This window comes from Trachurus trachurus (assembly GCF_905171665.1).
Source record: "Trachurus trachurus genome assembly, chromosome: 24".
Taxonomy (NCBI): Eukaryota; Metazoa; Chordata; class Actinopteri; order Carangiformes; family Carangidae; genus Trachurus; species Trachurus trachurus.
Window position 1 is genome coordinate 25,290,405 of NC_139910.1, and position 20,116 is coordinate 25,310,520.

The window sequence follows — 20,116 nt, forward strand, 5'->3', positions numbered from 1 at the left end:
AATGAAACAGAAGATTATATGCAAAAACACTTGCAGTAGCTACACCGTCTGCATATTTAACGTAAAATAATAAAGCTTATGAATATTAAAAACACTGCTCAAGTGTTGGCAAAACGGGGGGAAAAAACTATTCTCAAGTCTGACACAAGAGTGCCTCAGAAGTCCACCCTCCCCTCAAGTTGAAGACCACCTCCAAACCCACCACCGAGCTGCAGCTGTCCGTCCTCCAGCATCTGCACCTTCACAGCCTCACACTAAACTCCTGCTGGGGCCCTGTAAAGAAAAAGCTCAACATCACTTCTCCAGTGCAGTGTAGCTCCACTGTCTCTACCAAGGGGATTACAACCAGAAACAAACATCACAGTCTGACAACTGTATAGGCTTCTACTACTTCCACTTGTGCTTGTTGTGGTGGACATCAAGAGGACCATCAGGTGGAGACAAAGAAGTCAGTGTGTGTGTGGGTCGCATCTTTGGACAGCGACTGGCTCTCCAGCTGCTCCAGCATGCAGGTGATAAGATGCGCGTTGTTTGTGCTCGTCAGTGTGCCTGTCAGCTCGGTGTCGGTGGCTGACTCCTGCCCTGCGGTCTGCGAGTGCTCTGAGTGGAGGGCTCACACCATCTCCTGCTTTGACATTGATATTCTCCCCAGGTTTCCTGCAAGCACGGAGACACTGTAAGTAGGCGTTGAGACGCATCTGTAAAAGTCATTCTACTGTCTTTTTTCCCCTTTGCATTTTCAAAGTAAAGTGCTCTTAACCCCGAGGTAAAATCATTATAACATGAATATTCCTTCAAAGTGTTCCCACGGGGATTTCGAGGTTGCCTGTGATGTTAAGCACTTATTCCATTTTCTACTATTATTTTTTTGTGTCTATTATAAGATTGCTAACAATATGCTCCCAAGTTGTCAGTGGGGCTTTTATTGTTGATTTAGTGTGAAATACATATCTGAAACTGTCTTAAAAGGATACTGAACTTATTACAATTCTTTTCATGAAGATTAACTTTCAGGTGCTTTAATATTAGGATAATAGCCTGCAATGGCTGCAATAAATAATTCATTCAAGCATGTTATTAAAAAGATCCATTCAACCATTAGTCCACCTTTATAACCTGAAGTAGTGAAGTGATGATGTGACTGACTGTAACTCAACAGCTTAATATAGGCTGTAGTTGATTTTATTAATAGGCTGCTACTCATTGTTTGCCTTGAAATGGTCACAGGTGTATCATGATGATTATTGTTTAATTATCTATAATTTACCCAGAGAAGTTTACACCACAACAGCATCACCTAGCACTTCAAACACCTACTGTATTATCAACATGCTTTGTCCCCTGAGTCTGTGCTGCTGTTAATTTACTGTATGAGAAACAGGGATGGGTGGAGGAAGACACAGAGACAGAGAAAAAGACAAAGACGAGAGGAAGAGACTTGTCCGGTCCGGATCTGTGTGTCCATGCTGCAGACATGTGCCATACACAAGTTTGGAAAATTGGGATACGCTTTATTACAGAATGTAATGGCCCCACCTTACCAGTCCTGCATATAGGAAAGAATAATGAAAACCATCCATCCATCCTATTGAGTTACCATGTGTAATGAACTAAAAACAACAATACACTTCTGCTATCTTGTTATCTGAGACCCTTAAGAATCTGACAAGGATCCTGGGAGCCGACGTGATGTAATGGGTCAGGGTCACCTCTGAAAAATGTGGCAGGGCTTTTACACTTCCTAAATTGCTTAAGTACAGGGCAGAAAATTACGCAACAGAGCGCGACCAGTTTGCAGTGGCCTTGAGTGATGGAAACACATGCCCTTCAGGGACTCTGTGGCAGATGTGGAAACACAGAGCTGGAAGAGCGAGAACGGATATTTCCATTTAAATCAGTATTCTTGAATGATAAATCAGACAGTAGCTGTTACGCTCTACACACTCATGTGCTGTTGTGGAAGTTGGTACATTTCCTAATACTCCAAAACGCTATTTTAAACATATGTGATGAGTTTAAATTGCAAAATTAATAACAGGTTGGATGCACCTGTAACATATCAGTACTTTATCATTCTCATTGAGAGGAGGCCTATATTTTACTTGTTACTCTTACTCAGAATTCCTCCGAAGCCCTGATGTAGGGCTCACTAAACTAAGAGGATGGCTCTGTGTTGTGTTATGATAATCTTCATTCCTCTCTTACAGTTTATTGGAACATGCCCCCACCCTTCAATTCCAAACACCACCGTGCATCGCCTCCAACAGCACCCATCACATGAAATTATCTCCCGATCACTGCCCCAATTCACGGGTGCACGTGCCCACGATGTCCTCTACGATTTCCTCACATTCCTGCCCAAAGTTTACCCAGAGTCCTCCAGAAGGATAGAAAGACATGAAAGCATGCCACCAAACGCTGCCATGTCGCCACCCTGATAAAAATATCTGCCAAATAATCCCAAAATAGACTGCGTGTACAGGGGGATGTTCTAGCAGATGAGGCGTAAGGAAGTCTGGTTTTGTTGTACATACTGTGAGGAATGAATGACCCTGCTGCCCTGGTCAGGCCAGTGGGGTCCGGCTCCTCTGGCTCAGGCTTTCACTTCATTTGTGTTATTGCCATTCGTCTTGTGGCTTCGAGCCTCTGTTTGGTCCATGTCAGGTCTGTCAGCAAACAATCTCCGAATCTTCATGGCAAGTTCCACGAAATGGACAAATGAGAAATCACAGCATTTTTATAGTGGTAAAAACTTGGTATGTGAGAATACATCGAGTTAATAACTGGCATCTGGTTAGCTAAAGGCTGGAAGCAGGGTCGCACAGTTGAATACATACATATCTCTGTGTAATATGGTGACTTTTTTTTCAACAAAAATGAACAGAGACAGTTTATTTCTGCTAGTAATAGAACTGAGTATGGCTTCAGCATGACTTATAATTATTATACAGCTATGAGGGTGGTGTCAGTCTTTTGTTTTAACCGTAAACCATAAAAGAATAAGAACAAGTATAAATCCTAAGCTTTTTTTTAACACTGATGGAGGTTTATGCTCTCAAATCTCTTCAATTTCCCTATTATGGACCAAAACTTTAAAACTTTCATTCCTTGTTCTTTTATTAACGTCTTCTGTGGAACAAAATGTGTAAATGTATTATTCACAAAACAAAATGTGAACGCAGAGCAGACGTCTGTGTGCGAGTTGTGTGCACATGTGGGTACTCTGAGTTTGGAGTCCTTTGTGCGTGTGTGTGTGTGTGTGCTTGTGGAGGTTGCTCCATGCGCCACTGGGAGTCAGAGAGGTGGAAAGGAAAGCACAGACATGCTTAAAAGCCTGTGTAGCGTGACTCCCGGCAGCGTCTGGACGATGCATTCAAATACAATATTTACTTTTTACAGCACATTTCTCAAACACCCAGAGAGTTCCATTTGAGAATAATTAAGAGAGAAAAAAAAGACTTCAAGGAGAAACAGGGGGAAAAAAAAACACACCAGTCCCAGTCTTTTCAAAAGCCTCAGAATTTTTTGGATGGGAGTTAAAACGTGATAACTTGTGATATTCGTTGTCCCTCGACCTCTCATCTAATAAAACTGAGTGAAGAGTGAGATTCTGATGCTGATTCCTGAATGGTAACAGATGAGCACTGGGATTAATTGTAAAATAAGAAGTGGGACTTTGAACATGATGAGCTGTAGCTGAGATTACTGGAAATACTGACAGTTTCCCAGCTAATAATTTGCACCGATGGATCATGTAATGGAAATTGTTACTATTACTTCTCATTTTACAAGGGTCACCTCCTGCGTATATGAGAAAACAAACAGTAATGTTATATTTTATAAACCTTTAAATACAAATTATTAGTTGTCCTCCTAAATACTGGTGTTTTGTCTCTTAACTTGTAGTGCGTGTTCAAGCATTCGGACTGAGAACCGACAAAGGATTTTTCTAGCGACAGCAGTTCTACATGAGAGGAGATTTGCAGTGGAGAAAGTGCAGGTTGGATATTTAGCTGACCCTCTCCACCAGTCACCACAGACCATTACACATCAGAATGAGACAGAGCCCATAGTAAACACAGCTTTGTTGTCAATCCAATGTTGACACTATTATGAATTATGTGGCTTCTCCCCACTTCAAACTCAATTCCCAACCTGTTTGTTTTCTTGGGTTTCTACCCAAAATTACAAAGTGAGGGAGTCATTTTCTCCTTAAGCCTAAGAGATCGGCTCACTGGGCTTCTCTCTCTCTCTTTGCGTCCGCTCTTCAGGGAAAGTGCATGCTGGTTATTTGGGTTTGGAGCGCGACGGCAGCGGCGGCGAAACAGCGGTGCTTCTTACAGGGGTGTTTGGTGTCAGGGGCCTGCTCTGTGTCCCTCTGTTTGTTTGAGTTTGTCAAAGCATGTACAGGGTGCCGTGCTCCGGTGTCTACTTAGTGGCTCAAACCCTGCATCCCCCCACAGGAGCGTGATTCAGACCCCTGGGCCAGATCTGCAACCTCTGAATTAGTCTATTGTTCCTCTGATGAAGCAAAAGGGGCTTGAAGATGGTGGGCTTTGGCTGAGTCACATTTTTTTTTTATACCTGCTTCCAAATGGACGCACATACTGTTGCTAGTTGACACAGGATGTGGTGGAACAAAGTGTGTCCAGGAATACAACGTTGTGACATCAACACATGTGGATACCATCTTAATCTCTTTCTTCTATTACTATGTTGTGATTCCTAAATCTACCACAACAAAGTCTGCGGCAAGATCACAGGAAAGAAGACACACATTTTCACCAGCGAGAGCAGATAAAGGTGCCTAACATGTATACCCTTGGAAAAAGCTCAATATTCTGGGAGAAACTGGTAAAGATTAAAAGTTAAATGGGAAGATCAATGTCTGTAGGCCTACTGTGCGCTAAGTATGAAACTACCACTAGCATCAGGTTAGCTCTACTAGCAAAGACTGGAAACAGGGAGTAGCCTGTACTATCCAAAGGCAGCAAATCCCACCTAATAGTACATGTAAAGCTCACAAATTAACACATTATATCTTGGTAAATCTATACACGAACCTCAGTGTAAAATCGACAATTTGCTCTTGCCAGACAGTCAGCAGAGACTCCAGGAATTTACAGCTCCGTGCCAGGAAATAGTTTGGCACCTTACCTTCCTACCTAACTCCAAAATGTCATTTCTTCACTTCAGTAAAAAATTGACAAAAGAGATATAACATGTACATTTATCAACTTTATGGTGAAGAAGAAGATATTTTACTCTTGGACATGGCCAGCCAAGCTGTTTATTTTGCCTACTTCTAGCTTCTTTACAGTTCTAAGCTTTTTCATATTTATTGATCTTTTTTCTAAATTTAAGCAAGAAAGTAAATATATATGCATTCCCCAATCTTTCTTTTTTCTTCTTCTTATTTTGATAGAAATACTTAATACATTTCCCCCTCCTTTCATCCACAATAGCAGGTTTTACTTATTGTGGAGGTGTGTAGCCTATTGCATACTTAGGCTTTAACCTTACTTTCTGAAACATTGTCCTAAACAGACCCAGACATTGTTTGATTTGGCTGCCAGATCAGGTCCTTTCAGTTCCAAGTCTTTGTTTCTTCCCTTGTTCCCTGAATGGGGGGGATCTGTTCAACCATTAACTTCAAAGAAACCTTTCATCTAACAATGAAATTCATCAATGTTGGGCCTTTATCTGTGACTCACTGTCGCTTTTTTTTTTTCCTTATCTTGTCCCTTTCTTCTCCCAGTTTGACCTCTTTGACTGGGACTATTGGACACAACATAAAGATAAAAATTCTATTGACAATATATTTTTTTTAATTGATAAATGATAAATAATACAATGATAAATAATACAATAATTAAAAAAAAAGAATACATTAAAAAAAACTCTCCAAAACTCGGTTCCCTCAGAAAGCGTGAAGAACACCTTGCCAATGAAACCGAATGTCAGCTGATATTCAGAGTAAAATCTATTTGTGACAATTAAAATGTCCATATTTATTTTTCTACTCAGGTGGCTTTTTGAGACCCGTCTACCAGCTGTTCCAGCAGATGTCTTCGCCAACATGGTCAACATCTCAAGGATGTGAGTGTCCATTTATGAAAATGTATTCCATCCACAGACCCTTCAAAGTTCATCCTCATACACCTGTTGTCTTTCGGCTCCTTTCCCCAAAAAGTGGGAATATATCCCAGTTCCAAACTGCCCACCCCATTCCCTTTTAGTCTCCCACCCAAGCAGATGATATGCTCTCTGTTTAGTATCACTGCTGGCTCCTAATCACAGCTGGAAGCACTAATGCGTTCCTTCATCAGGAATGTTGGTCCTTCGACCGCAGTGGGGCTTGGACATTGGCTAGGTATTTCAGAGCAGCTTTTTTGGACGTGTGGTTCTCGTAGACTCCCTGTGGAGGTGGAGTCTCCTCTGTGCTGAGGTAAAATATACACTTGAGCCTTGATCCTCGGCCGCTGATTCTGACGTCTGCATCCAAGCCATGCATGAAGGGAGACGGCGGATGAGAGGTTTTGTGTAATCCTCAAACAGCCACAAGTGTTCACACTCTTTGTTCCCTATCCAGAGTGGTCGATAGAAAAGGCATAAAATGTCAGCAGATTCACAAACACAAGCTTTTCTTTTAGCTTGAGGTATCCTTTATTAAATGCAGCATTGGTGTATCAACTATAAGTAAACAGAATATATGTTTTTCCTAGTAAGTAAGTCATTTTTGAAGTTAATCCAGCGGTAAGTTCATGGTTTATTTTAAGAGCATCTCAAGTAATAACAAGTGAGAGCAGAGTGACTGATGACTAGGTAATGTATATGTGAGGTGCATACCTTTAAAATTGCCCATGACTTCGGGGGGGCTTGGGAGACAATTTGGGTTGATAAATTCAGGAAGGAGTTGCAGACTCTGGGATCATTTTTAGAGCCACACACTTATAGTTATTTATAAAAACACGTCTTATATTCACTTTCACGCATGAACAATACTTTTTTCCCTTAAAACTCAGACAAGCGTTTAAGAAAACTCATTATTTTCAGTATTGCTAAGATGATTTGTGCATTAGATTTGGTGTAAGTTTGTTTATATCTTTTAGATATATGTCAGTGGACATGAAGCTGCAGAGACTGGAGAGACACTCTTTCTACAACCTGAAGAAAATCACCCACATGTGAGTACCTAAAAGAAAAAAGGGCACGCTATTTATTGATCTTTATTGATTAAACTGTTCCATTTGCTCCTTGGAGAGAAGAAAAGGTTTCATTTTGAACCGCGCCAGCAGCAAATGGAAATGTGGAAGAAACACATTACAAGCTTATTTCTCTCCTGCACATCACTTAATTCTCCTCATCAGAGCAGCACGGGGCAGATTTGCCCGTTCATGAGGTTAAAAAAAAAAAAAAACCCTGTTGTGCAATTACGAAAGATTAGATAAGGAACTATTCAATTTGATAAAGTAACTTGTTATCTAGATGTACAGTGTTTGCTGCAGTATTCCGGTGCGCGGGCTAATGAGTATGTTCGAGCAGAGAGGCTAAACAGCAGCCAGCGTTTGGCTTTTCTCCTCGTCCTCTTCATGCTCCAGCTCTTGTTGAGGCAGCTCAGGGGAAAAAGTGTAGCAAGGTGCACTCTATTCTCAATTATGGGATAGAGATTTATGGCTGAGACTCCGGGTGGACCACACACTTTCCAGCAGAACACCTAGCACTTCATATATTACTGTGAGACTTCCTGCCTATGTGAATGATTTGTTCCAAGTTACAGCATCTTGTAACACAGCAGTTTGTGTGTACGCAATTTGTTTCCACTCTTCAATTACTGTATAAAATGTGGGCATGTGCAGCGGTTTGAGACAGTAACTATGATTTACAGCCGTAGACATTAATTTGACATGACTTGATGCATATGTGCATATCATTTGGCTGTCATTTTTTATCTTAATTATCCTTCCCTTTAGTCTTTCTTTATTTGCTTCCTAATTTCAGATATCAAAACGCAGACAGAAACGATAATTCAAACCGCCAGCTGAGGGTTGTATCTGTGTTCTGGGGTGTATTTTGGATCTCTGGGGCCTATTTGCCACTGATTGGTGGGGTGTAGTGCCATACATCAGAAAATGGCATCTCTCTCAGGTTTCCTTCAGGGTCAGACACAAATTAATGCTCTGCTTCCTGTTGGCTGCTTGAGGCCGACAGCAGCTGCGGATGGAGGAGTGCAGAGCTGGAAATTCAGAGGAGCCTGGTAAAGTTTGTGTCGTGCCTCCACCGATGAAACCCCCACTTTCGAGAGATTTATACAGAAGTAAAGATGAACATGTTTTAATACAGTGTAATGCAGATAAATCTCTGTTTCAATGATTCAGCCAACACAGTTATTAAAAAAGTCCACATTTCAGGTCATTTGTAGGGGGGGAAGTGTATGTTTTATCTTTACAGCAGCAGTGTGTTTGAATCATGTGCAGGAAATAAGATTTTAGCTGCATAACAACTATGAGTAAGTGTTGTGATGTAGTGACAAACCCAATGACAATCATCTCTTGATTCTGCAATTTCTGCAGTTTACCATACTTCCCTGCAGTGTTTTAATATCTCCCAGACCGCTGCTGTGGTTCAGTCTTCTTATCAACCCGATTTCAAGCCACTGACTGAACACAACCATGATAAACTAAACTGTGCACCATCTGCCAAGCACTGAACAGGACACAGAGGAGACAGAGATAGTCACTGGCTAATGAATGTAGTGGAGCATTTAGCAGCTAAGAAACTTCAATTCAAAAAGCGTTTACATGATACATCCCACCATTCTGGCATCCCACCACTCCAATATACCACTATTCCGACATAACCACCATTAGACATATACCGCTATTCCGACATCCTATGGTTCCATCATTCCGACAAGGCTTTCAATATAAGGAATTGTACGTTACTCAACAGGTGACTCCCTCCTACTCATCTGGATTCTCTACTTCTGGACTCTCTCTATCTGGCCTGTCTATCCTCTACCTGGTCTTTTTACTGAACTTCACCAACTCCTTTCATCATTGCCTAAGCCCAACCAGTGCAAAATCTTTTGGGGAAAAAATACGCTACTGTATTAAAGGAATTGTCAGAAAGGCAGGATGTTTAAAAAAAAGAAAAAAATACCATCATTCCGACCATATAGGCAAGAATTGTCGGAATGATTTGATAGAAAATTATGTGTTGCCATTTAGACAATTAACTGGTGGGATGTCGGAATGGCGGTTGCCCCCCCAAAAAAAGCAGTAAACATACTCACATATGGACAGTCTCTGCTGTAATTGTGATCATTGTGCATCTTTCCTCTTTTGTTTGTCCATATGGTGTTTTCGATATAATACAAAACGCATAATGAGTGAGATGCACAGTAAACACCTTGACTGTGTATTTCCACCCTGTAGCTGCAGTGAACCACCACTCACAGTCTCATAAAGGCAGATTCAGCCAGCCAGAGTTTCATAGGTCACAATCCCATCAACTTGCTGCATGGGACAGGGGGCTTGTCAAATAAAAACCCAAACTTTGATAATACAAGAGTTGAAGTTAGCACAATCACTGTATCAGCACTGCCAATTACAAGCTAAGAAACAACATGAACAAAGAAAAGATCTGATGTTAACTGATGATAACTACTCTACTCTTTCACATGTCAAATGAGCCAAAGCAGGCGACAGGCCACAATCAGGCCTGGATCAGATTTCTCAATAAGGAAGTAGACATAGATCAGCTTCCAGCTCAATTTCTCCATTTTCTCTCTTTTTATATGGGAAAACCACATTAAACAAAACATCAATCATAGCAGAGTATTTCTATTAAGACATGTCTGGAAAGAGACTACTAGGCAAAGAGGACCACACACAGAAACCACAAATTCTATCAAAAAGAAAATCCAAGTAGAAGGAAATCAAATCCCCACTGACACCGCTTGATTGAATTTTGGTTTGAACTCTAGTTTTTACACCGAGGCACTGGGAAGGTGAACTTCACCCACCTTGGGACTCCCACTGACCTGACCTGACCAGACCACGTCTGTCTCCGGGGCTCAGTGTGGTTTGCCAGGTGTATGAAGAAGGGCCAGAGCACACGCTTGGAGGTCACGTGGCTTCAGACAGCTGAGAGAGGTGTTGAGTCCAGCCCAGCACAGGGTGGACCAGAGAAAACACACTAATGAAACACTAATTGGACTTCACTTCCGGCCCTGGCTGTCTGCACCAAGTTTCCCTTCTCTTGCAGGAAGGCAACTGGCCTCCACCTTGCTATGTTCTGTCAGCAGGTTTTAAGACTGTGTGCACTGTGTGTTTCTGCAAATAATTCTGTCGTGGCCACAATATTTCTGTCCTCTACTTAATTATATGTACAAAAAAAAAGTCATTGCATCCCTCTCTTGTTTGTTTGTTGTCCAGAGAGATACGGAATGCAAAGATCCTGACCTACATTGACCCGGAAGCCTTTAAGAATCTCCCAAACCTGAAATACCTGTGAGTACTTTTCATTGTACGCTCTTTTATTTAAAACTCGTACCATTACCGGCACTGAATTCCACATACTGACAACATTATGGCGGCCCAAAAAAGATGAAGTTGTAGATTTAAAAGGCTTTGGTCTGGTAATAATTTAGACATTGTGATCTATTCATAGAATTGTGTGTGTCAGTCTGGGCAAGACTGAGTCATGCTTCATTTGAATTTAATGCAGTGGTACGGGCTGAGTTTAGAAAAGTCACTGCAACGCAGATTAAATCCAACATATTTGGCATTAGAATGAAAGACGTCAATCTCATGTGAATTCTTGACTCCGGCTGACAAGTATAAGCTGTTGTTTCCTTCCAGAGGGCCAGAGATCACTGACTGATGCCACCATTACTTAAGCTCTTCTAGAAGCCAGAATCCAACAGTTGCCTATTAAATCAATTCTTAAATGATGCAGTCTATTCTGAACAATAGTGTATTTACATCTTGGGTCTGTATTCCTGCTGGGAATGCTCACCATATTTTTGCATTACACTGTTGTTGTGTGATATAGTTTTACAGAGGATTAATAGCATCTTTGCAAAACCCTGTCATCTCTGTTGCAAATATCCTGACTTTTTCTATCTCTGCTGTGCTGTTCAGGGGGATTTTCAACACCGGACTTACTTTCTTCCCCGACTTGAGCAACATCCACTCTAATGACATGAATTTCATACTGTAAGTTACTGCAACATTACACGTTTTAAACAGAGTACATTCAACAGTTCTGTTAGCTAAAACTGCTATGTCTAACATTTGTATAATTACAATACAACATAAATTGTCCTTTCCTTTTTGGCCAGTACCTTATCCCATGCTAAAGAGCATTCAGCTACTACATGGTATCACCCATCTCACCCATGTAATCACTTTGGAGGAAGGGAAGTCAGAGTTGTACAATAAGTTCTAAGGGCATGGCAAATTTACCTGTTGAGCTACATGTTGAGAATTCTAACTCCAAGAAAAGTCATGAAGGCTGGAGATGGAGGCAATGGTTTATTCTATAACACAACAGCCCTCTCCTGCAATATTCATTAGGCTGCTACACTTTTTAAGGCACAGGACAATTTAGGTTACTAAAAAGTGAGTGTTTTTAGTCTGACAATTATAAACTAACAGGAATTAAATTAAAAATGAATTTGACATGTTTATTCTCCCATTTATTCATTGTAGAAAGATGGACGAATAGCATTTGTGTGTGATTTGATTGATTGATTGATTTAGCACAAGTTAAAAAAAAAAAAAAACAGTGCAAGGAGGGAACGAAGCCTGGAAGGCTTGTACAAAGTTCCACTCCCATCATCTAAGAATTACATGAAACTCAAGATGACCAATTACAAATACAACACAGAAAAATTCAAGATAAACAATAAAATGTACAGTGCAACATAGAAAAACTATAAAACATAAACAACAAAAGAAAGAAAGATGGATGCATAATTAGCAAAATGACGAATAGCATTTGTGTGTGCGTGCGTGTGTGTGTGTGTGTGAGGGAGAGAGAGAGGGAGCGAGCGAGCGTGTAACACAGCGCAATGCAGGAATTATGGGATTTGTGGTTTCAATTTTGAAAAATTGTACTCCCAACATCACTTCATAAATGTATTTGTGTTATAGAAAATGCTGCATAAGCAGTTTTCACTCTATGTCTATGTCTATGTCTGTGTCTGTAAGTGTGTGTGTGTGTGTGTGTGTGTGTGTGTGTGTGTGTGTGTGTGTGTGTGTGTGTGTCGGCCTTGTCTGCGTCTCCATGTCCCTACAAAATGAGCTACAGCTACAGTCACATCTCTGTCATCACCTTCTCAGACAGCCGCTCTATCTAATTCAATTTTCCTACCCAGCCATAATACTCGAGCATACATTCATCAGCGCTGCATTCCACCCGCTGCCATTTTCCAGCGAAAGGTATTTACTTACAACACCACTTAATTTCCTCTCTGTTCGGTGCCTTCATTTGCAGGGAAATTGTTGATCATCCCTACATCACTGAGATCCCAGCCAACTCTTTCCGTGGTATCACCAACGATGTGCTGACAGTGTAAGATATCACATGTAACACACTCAACTACTGTACGTAAATGTGCAAAAATTAAACTGCAGCTCATCTCAACTAAAGTACAAAGTGTAGTAAATGCAAAATATAGCCTGTACATCCTCTAGACTGTAGTGAAATGTGTGCTGTAAGCCTGGTATTGTTCTTTATCCCTAAATCCAACCAAAACCTTAAAATAGCCCTTTAGAAGAAGCTGGGATCGGCCAAAATGACCTCACTTTAAAAACATGTCCTTAGTCTGAACTAAGTTGAATCTCCTTCAGATAACAAAAACAAGTACACGGACACTCACACAGAACAGGCAATCTCTACGTGCGGTTAGGTTTGGGAGTGAAAGTTGAGGCATTGCAATTTTAATACACAGAGCAGCATGTTACAGAAAATGGCCGGACCGAAAACCGCAAAACCTCACCATAAAATGTAAAATAAGATCCCACTTATCGCTGTCACTGCTGTATGGAAATAGATGACACATCAGCACATAGGGGAATAATTTTCACTCAGTAGATTGGCTACTAGACCTAAAAAGGAAAATACTACTAAAGTACTTGTTGAAACTTATTATCTTGTTTCAGGATGTTGTATGGAAATGGCTTCAGAGAAATCCAGCATCACGCCTTTAATGGGACCAAGTTAGACCAAGTGTAAGTTCATGTTGTGTGAAACATTTTATTCTTTGATATTTTGTTATATGTTGTTTTCCTGCAGAGAGTTATCATGCCTAGATGAAAAATATGAAGCTAGCCAGCCAGTAGCTGAATTCGGTGCACTTTGCGTCCCTCAGGTTTACCTCAAAGATATTCAAATAAAGTAACATATTTTTGGGGGCATTTCTAAGCCATAAATTGCTAGACCCATGTGTCTTTGGATTATAAAACACACAAAAAGTTACACTTTTTTAAAGAAAAATGTATGGGTCGCTAAGGAGTCATGAAAGCCATATTTTATATGTTCCAGTTGACCAGAATCACTTTTTCATTGAATTTAAAACAAATAAAAATTGCAATTTACTTTTTTTTTATGTTAATATAATAATATTCCTGACTACTTTAACTAAAACATTTTTTTTAAATCAATTATTTATGAAATAGCAATATTTTATCATGTCCCCCCGTAACACCAAAATAATGGTTCAGTTCAACATCCTCAGCATTGAGGAAGTGGCATCACTGAAGTCTTTAGAAGAACATTAAAGAGAAGAAAGAAGAAACACAACATTTCAACTCCATTATATAAATAAATGATAGTTAACAACTATTTAGTAAAAAAAAACTAACAATCATGTTAAAAATATTATAATTTCATGTTTTCCTCCCAAGTCATGTGATGTTACATGCCTCGGCTAATTAAGGATTTTTGGCTACTTTTAGCCAAAATCTTCGATCCTGCAACATTCAACCCTCTAACAAAAAACACTATTGGGGATTGAGTCATTGTTACAGGGTTGAAAGGTTTTTTTCAGACAACCCAGAAGTGCACCGAATTCAGAGAATCACCCCAACCAGCCCCTCTGAAGGTCCTAAACACGTCACGGCTTGTTTATTTAATCCATAGAAAAAAAATGAAGTGGTGGTTGTTTTATAAAGGGTTTGTTCCAGACTATTTCTTAACTGTTCCCACCTGTTTCCAGTCTAGTTAGGCTAAGCTAACTGGCTGCTGTCTGGCTGCATTTACCGTGCACACATGGGAGTGGTAGCAATCTTGTAATTCTCAGCATGATAACAAATAATAGCATTTCCCAAAATGAAAAACCATTCCTTAAACAATTTTACGCACATCAGCTGATCCTTACGTCTAAACATAATTTCATAGAAAAAAACTCTGGAGACAGAATTTTATTTTATCTCATGAGGTATCTGTCGATTTGAAGCTTTACATTTCTTCAGAAATGAGGTTGCTCAGAGTTTTGCCTGTATTAAACAATTTCTGACATCTGGCATGTGTATTTCCTTACCCCAAATTACACTACAAAAGCAGCAGGATCACAGCTGGGTCTCTATGGGCATTCTCACATGCACTGAAAAGGGCTTAAGCCCAGCTCTTGATTAGTGAGCTGGAGTTCTCATGGGAAACTGTGTTTCCAAAAGTGGGTATCAGGAAGTCTGCATTAAGAGTCCCCCCCTCCCATACACTCAGTGACACCGGACCCTCGATTTGTGTCATACTTGTAGAAAACAATTTCACACTTTATTCAATAGTCTCACTCAGATGAATTATGAGTCAGTGAGGACAGAATAGGTAAGAACTCCTTCCTTTTTCTCTTTTTAGTTTTCTTCTCTACTTGTCACTGCCCGGTCCTGCATATTCAGGATATGAGGTATTAATGATATTAATTTAAAGCCCCTCTCCTCTTTTACAACACCTACACACAACCCAGGCCCTTATAAGAGCCTAATTAAGCCATTGGTCTGTGACTAGTGAGTCTTACCACATGGGTGTTTGTGTTGGCACCTGATCTGCTCTGAGGGGAGAACTGATCCCAGCGCAGCCTGACCAAGACAAACACATCCCTCACAAGTCTATTATCCTTATTAGATTTACGGGATTCAGGGAGATGTGTAGTGAGGGTGCAGTATGTTTAAGATTTACCATTGCATTTTATACTATCGAATTTGAATCAACAATTTGATCTTGATTGAGACCTTTTTCTGTCTGTCGTGTTTCACCCCTGAAATGAGAGAAAATAAACACAGAAATGTGCCTTGGGAAAATATTATGCCATGACTCGCCTCTGTCAGTCTGATTGAAACGTGGAGGATAACTTTTCTCTTAATAAACTTAAATTTGTGCTTTCCTGTCCCAGCGACCTTCACAGGAATAGGTATTTGACCAAGATGGATGAAAGGGCTTTTGGGGGCGCCGTCAGCGGCCCCATGCTTCTGTAAGTACCTGAACCACCTGAGTACTCTGATCCTCTCTTATTGACTGCTCATAATTACACACAATACAAAAGGGGAGTTACATCCATTCACGTTTTGACCTGAAAGTGACATTGATCCTCTCATCTTACTCCCTCCAAACTACTATTTCAGCGATATATTTCAGAACAGCCAGCCAGTTTGGAAGTGTGTATATAAATAAGTAATAGGCTGAGTTTGGAAATGCCATTACTTACACCAAGTCAAATTTAATGTCAACAGTGTCCTCATTCATTGTGTGCAGACTGGATGAGACATGTCTGCGACATTGGATAGCGTATCATCAAAGTGTAAAAATCCACAGCTCCACAGCTGGAGCAAGAAATCTGACACGCACCGTGTGCAAGCATGTGAGAGAGAAACTTCCGACGTTTGTCTGATACTGTTGTCTTTTTGCTGTTCTCAAGGTTTTAAAGCCGGGTTGCTCCATTCTTAAAGGCGCTCAATGCCAAACCCCTTTACCACGGCTATCTAGTTGCTGTTGTGGCTCCACTCGAGCCGCCCGGTGTCTGCTTAGGTAAAACGGGGTTGGTGTGCAGGTCCTTTCTTTTTCTGTTCCACTGAGTAACATGTCCTGAGTGAGGTCACCTCTTTGAGGTCATGAGCTAAACATCTGGGAATGACAAAATCAGGCTGACACTCATAGGGTCTGTGCGGCTTTTTTTTTTTTTTTTTTGCACAGCCTTACACAATGTGCCCCATGAGAGGAAGAGAGCGGAGGACAGAGAAGTGGGGAGAGCAAATGGGACTAAAAAAGAACAATTGAGCTCTTAGCAAATATGGAATTATTTGGGTTGTGTTTGTTTTATTTAATAGAATTAATCACTGACTTCGAGGTGTAATGGGTTAGGAAACTAAAGAAAGCACAAGAGAACTTGGCCTCTCCTTGGCCCCTTGTGTCGGCGCTGTACAGCTGAATGTCTCGATAAGAGGAATGTCCTGATAATGGGATCACACAGGATGTTGGTGAGATTGTCAATCCCCCTGCACGTCTTTGTCCCGATGAGGTTGAGCTGGCTTTGGCATGACAGGCGAGCACAAGAAATACCACATGTAATTGCTTAAAGATGATGGAGTGAGGAGCTCGCTCTAGGAAACAGATGGAGGATGTTGTTTAATCCATCTGTGAGCTCTCTAGTCTCATCAGATCTTTGTAGATGTGTGAAAACTAGGTGCTAGGTGGCGGCTGCGTGTCGTTATTTCACTTAGATGAAAGTGTATAGTGCTCAGTGTTATTCATTGGAATACGGTGTGTAATATAGTGGGATGAAGGTGCGCAGAAAATTGCATGTTATCAACCAGACATAGCTTAGAGCTGATGACATAGCCTTCCTCTCATAATCCTTGAAGGAGAATTCAGAGCGTTATTTTTTAACCTGTGATCTAGCAGCAGCTTGTATTGTGATCAGTCCATCTCTTTTCCAGACACAAAGACAAGTGTTTAAATCTTTATTTCACAAACTTCATTTCTGGTCCACTGAGGAAGAAAAGAGGCCGAGCGGAGCAGATTGTTGAAAACATTGGTGACAAATATAGCATAGCATTTCCATAGTGTACCTGCCATGACCACCTCATGGTGTCCACCATAATTCACCTCCAATCATTCTGCCTCTCTGAAGAACAGAAACAAAACTTACTATACAAATGTATCTTCTTTAAAGGTTCCATATTATGCCCCTTTTCCACAAATTAAAATAGTTCCCAGGTGTGTTATAGACATGGGGGGGGGGGGGGAAACAGCGGAAAAGCGACCAGACTTGCATAGTTTGTTCATTTTAAAACATTTATTTATTGAAATGTGGTGATATCTGATGACTTTGGTGCTCGTTTGTTGTTTGTTCGCCATTGTTCTAACCGGAGCAATGTTAGCGAGCGGGGGAAAAAATGGCGCAGTTTAGAAAATTTCTTGGGGCGTGGCAAACCTTCACCTGGGGCGGTACCACCAAACTAGGGGGTGGTGTCTACACAGACTATCTTCAACTGGCCTGTATAAGCACACATTTTCTAAAAACAGAGAAAACAAAAAAGGGAGAGGATGAACTTTTTTCATACCAGGGGGGATTGTAGACAGGCCGGGGATGCATATTATTGATAGAAAACCGCTCTAAAGTGTATTTTGCATAATATGGGACCTTTAATCATTTCACTCTCTTTCTGTCCCCAAAGAGACGTGTCCGAGACAGGGATCAGCTCCCTGCCGACCACAGGTATGGACTCTCTACGGGAACTGAAGGCGCGCAATGCCTGGGCTCTCAAGAAACTGCCACCTATCAAGACCTTCAAGCACCTCACCGTCGCCAACCTCACCTACCCCAGTCACTGCTGCGGCTTCAAAAACCTCAAAAAGAAACGAGGGTGAGCCTTCATCGCAGTGCTTCCCCCCCCCCCCCCCCCCCCTTTCTTTTTTTACTTTATTTTGTTTTCATCTAACAGGCTTTGGATAGTCAGAAAAGTGAAGTCGGAGCATCACAGGAAGTGTTTCCAGAGTGCATAACAAATAGGTAGTCTGTGTATGTAATGTATTTGGATGATCTACCACAGTGAGTGGGGCAGCTGCACTTGTATGGTGTGGATCTTGGCTGGGACTGAATCAACTCCCTGATGTGTTTACCTATAACTTCATACAGCGCTGCCATAATTAGTGTCACTCATTGCTGTTATTATAGGAAGAAGGTTGAGTCAGACTCATAATGACTCTCAAAACAGGAATCCCTTTTCTCCAATTGGATGTATAAATGATTTTATAGCACTCTTAATACCGCAGCCAGGTCTGATATTATTTCTGTGCATTGTTTTTCAGCTTTTTGGAGTACTTCTTCTGTAACCTGACTGCTTTCAACGACCAGCATCACAAACGCTCTGTCGGTCCCCTCCGCATGCCGTCCCTCCAAGGGGACAGCGTGGCGGAGACGGCCCCGGACCAGGAGCCGAGCGACGGAGGTCACCACGAGTCCCAGCAAGAATGGAGGAAAGGTGACTTCCACGGCAGCCTCCACTACCATGCCTACTTTGGAGGTCAGCCGGATGAGGATGTGGGTTTCGGAGAGACCCTCAAGAACCCCCAAGAGGACACCAGCCAAGACTTTGACAGCCGTTACGATTATGTGGTGTGCGAGGACGGAGAGGAGGTGGTGTGTGCGCCGGTGCCCGATGAGTTCAATCCCTGTGAGGACATAATGGGTTTTGGCTTCCTGCGAGTGTCTGTGTGGTTTGTTAGTCTGCTGGCCATTCTGGGTAACGTAGTGGTGCTGCTGGTTTTGCTCACCAGCCACTACAAGCTCTCAGTCTCCCGCTTCCTCATGTGCCACCTGGCCTTTGCAGATCTGTGCATGGGGATTTATCTGCTGCTCATCGCCTCTGTGGACCTGCACACGCGGGCCGAGTACTTCAACCATGCCATCGACTGGCAGACCGGTCCCGGTTGCGGACTCGCTGGTTTCTTCACGGTCTTCGCCAGCGAGCTGTCCGTCTACACCCTGACGGTGATCACCCTGGAGAGGTGGTACGCCATCACCTTTGCCATGAGGCTGGACCGTAAGCTGCGGCTGCACCACGCGGCGGTCCTGATGCTGGGTGGCTGGATCTTCTGCCTCGTCCTGGCGCTGCTTCCGCTGTTCGGGGTGAGCAGTTACCAGAAGGTCAGCATCTGTCTCCCGATGGACACCCAGTCCACAGTGGCTCAGGTCTACATCTTGTCAGTGCTGGTCCTCAACATTCTGGCCTTTCTCGTTATCTGCGCTTGCTACTTTAAGATCTACTGCGCAGTTCACAACCCCCACTACCACTCTGGATCCAAAGACACCAACATTGCCAAGCGCATGGCCGTGCTCATTTTTACTGACTTCCTGTGCATGGCGCCCATCTCGTTTTACGCCATGTCAGCAGTGCTGGACCGGCCGCTCATCACCGTATCCAACTCGAAGATTTTACTGGTGCTCTTCTACCCGCTCAACTCCTGCGCCAACCCGTTCCTCTACGCCATCTTCACCAAAGCTTTCAGGGGCGATGTGTTCATCCTCCTCAGTAAGGTGGGGCTCTGCCAGCAGCAGGCGCAGCTGTTCAGAGGCCAGACGGTCTCATCAAAAGGAAGCAGCGGGACATCTCAGGTCCGTCGAGACAAGGATAAGGTTAGGAAAGGAGGGAGCGGAGGCCAGGAGGAGGTGCCCATTCACCTGAAGCAGTGCTCCGGACATGCCTACCATCAAGCAGGCAGCCAGCAGACAAGCCCTGAAGAGAGCCAGAGCCTGAACACGTGAGCCAAAAAACCAGCTTGAAGTGGTAAAAAAGGAAGACAAGTTCAGGTGGGAGAGGATAGGAGAGGCCTTGAAGTGTTTGTGGACAGATCTGTTTGGATATTTAACAGAAAGCTCCAGTATTCTGTATCTGCTTCAACTTTCAGGCCAAGTTCAGCTGTTTTCACAATTTGGGCTGTGATGATTTTATGGTTCCAGTTGTTGGAGAATATCAAGTGTCGCTGAAATATGAGCTCAACTTCATCTCACTTGTAGCCCTTTTTATTCTGATGGACTGGCTTGAACCGAACAGAGATTATTGTATGGAAAAGCATAAAGATAATACTCAAACATACACATATAATAACT

General features: G+C 42.1%; 1 protein-coding gene across 1 annotated transcript; it reads left to right on the plus strand.

The window, feature by feature from the left end:
* Positions 1-506: 506 nt before the first annotated feature.
* Positions 507-19,771, plus strand: tshr (thyroid stimulating hormone receptor; the record flags this gene model as incomplete). Its single annotated transcript, XM_084000610.1, has 10 exons — positions 507-676; positions 6,028-6,099; positions 7,113-7,187; positions 10,440-10,514; positions 11,148-11,222; positions 12,505-12,582; positions 13,173-13,241; positions 15,401-15,478; positions 17,682-17,870; positions 18,316-19,771. 10 exons carry the CDS (start codon positions 507-509, stop codon positions 19,769-19,771), a joined length of 2,337 nt encoding a protein of 778 aa, XP_083856736.1.
* Between the last annotated feature and the right edge of the window lie 345 nt (positions 19,772-20,116).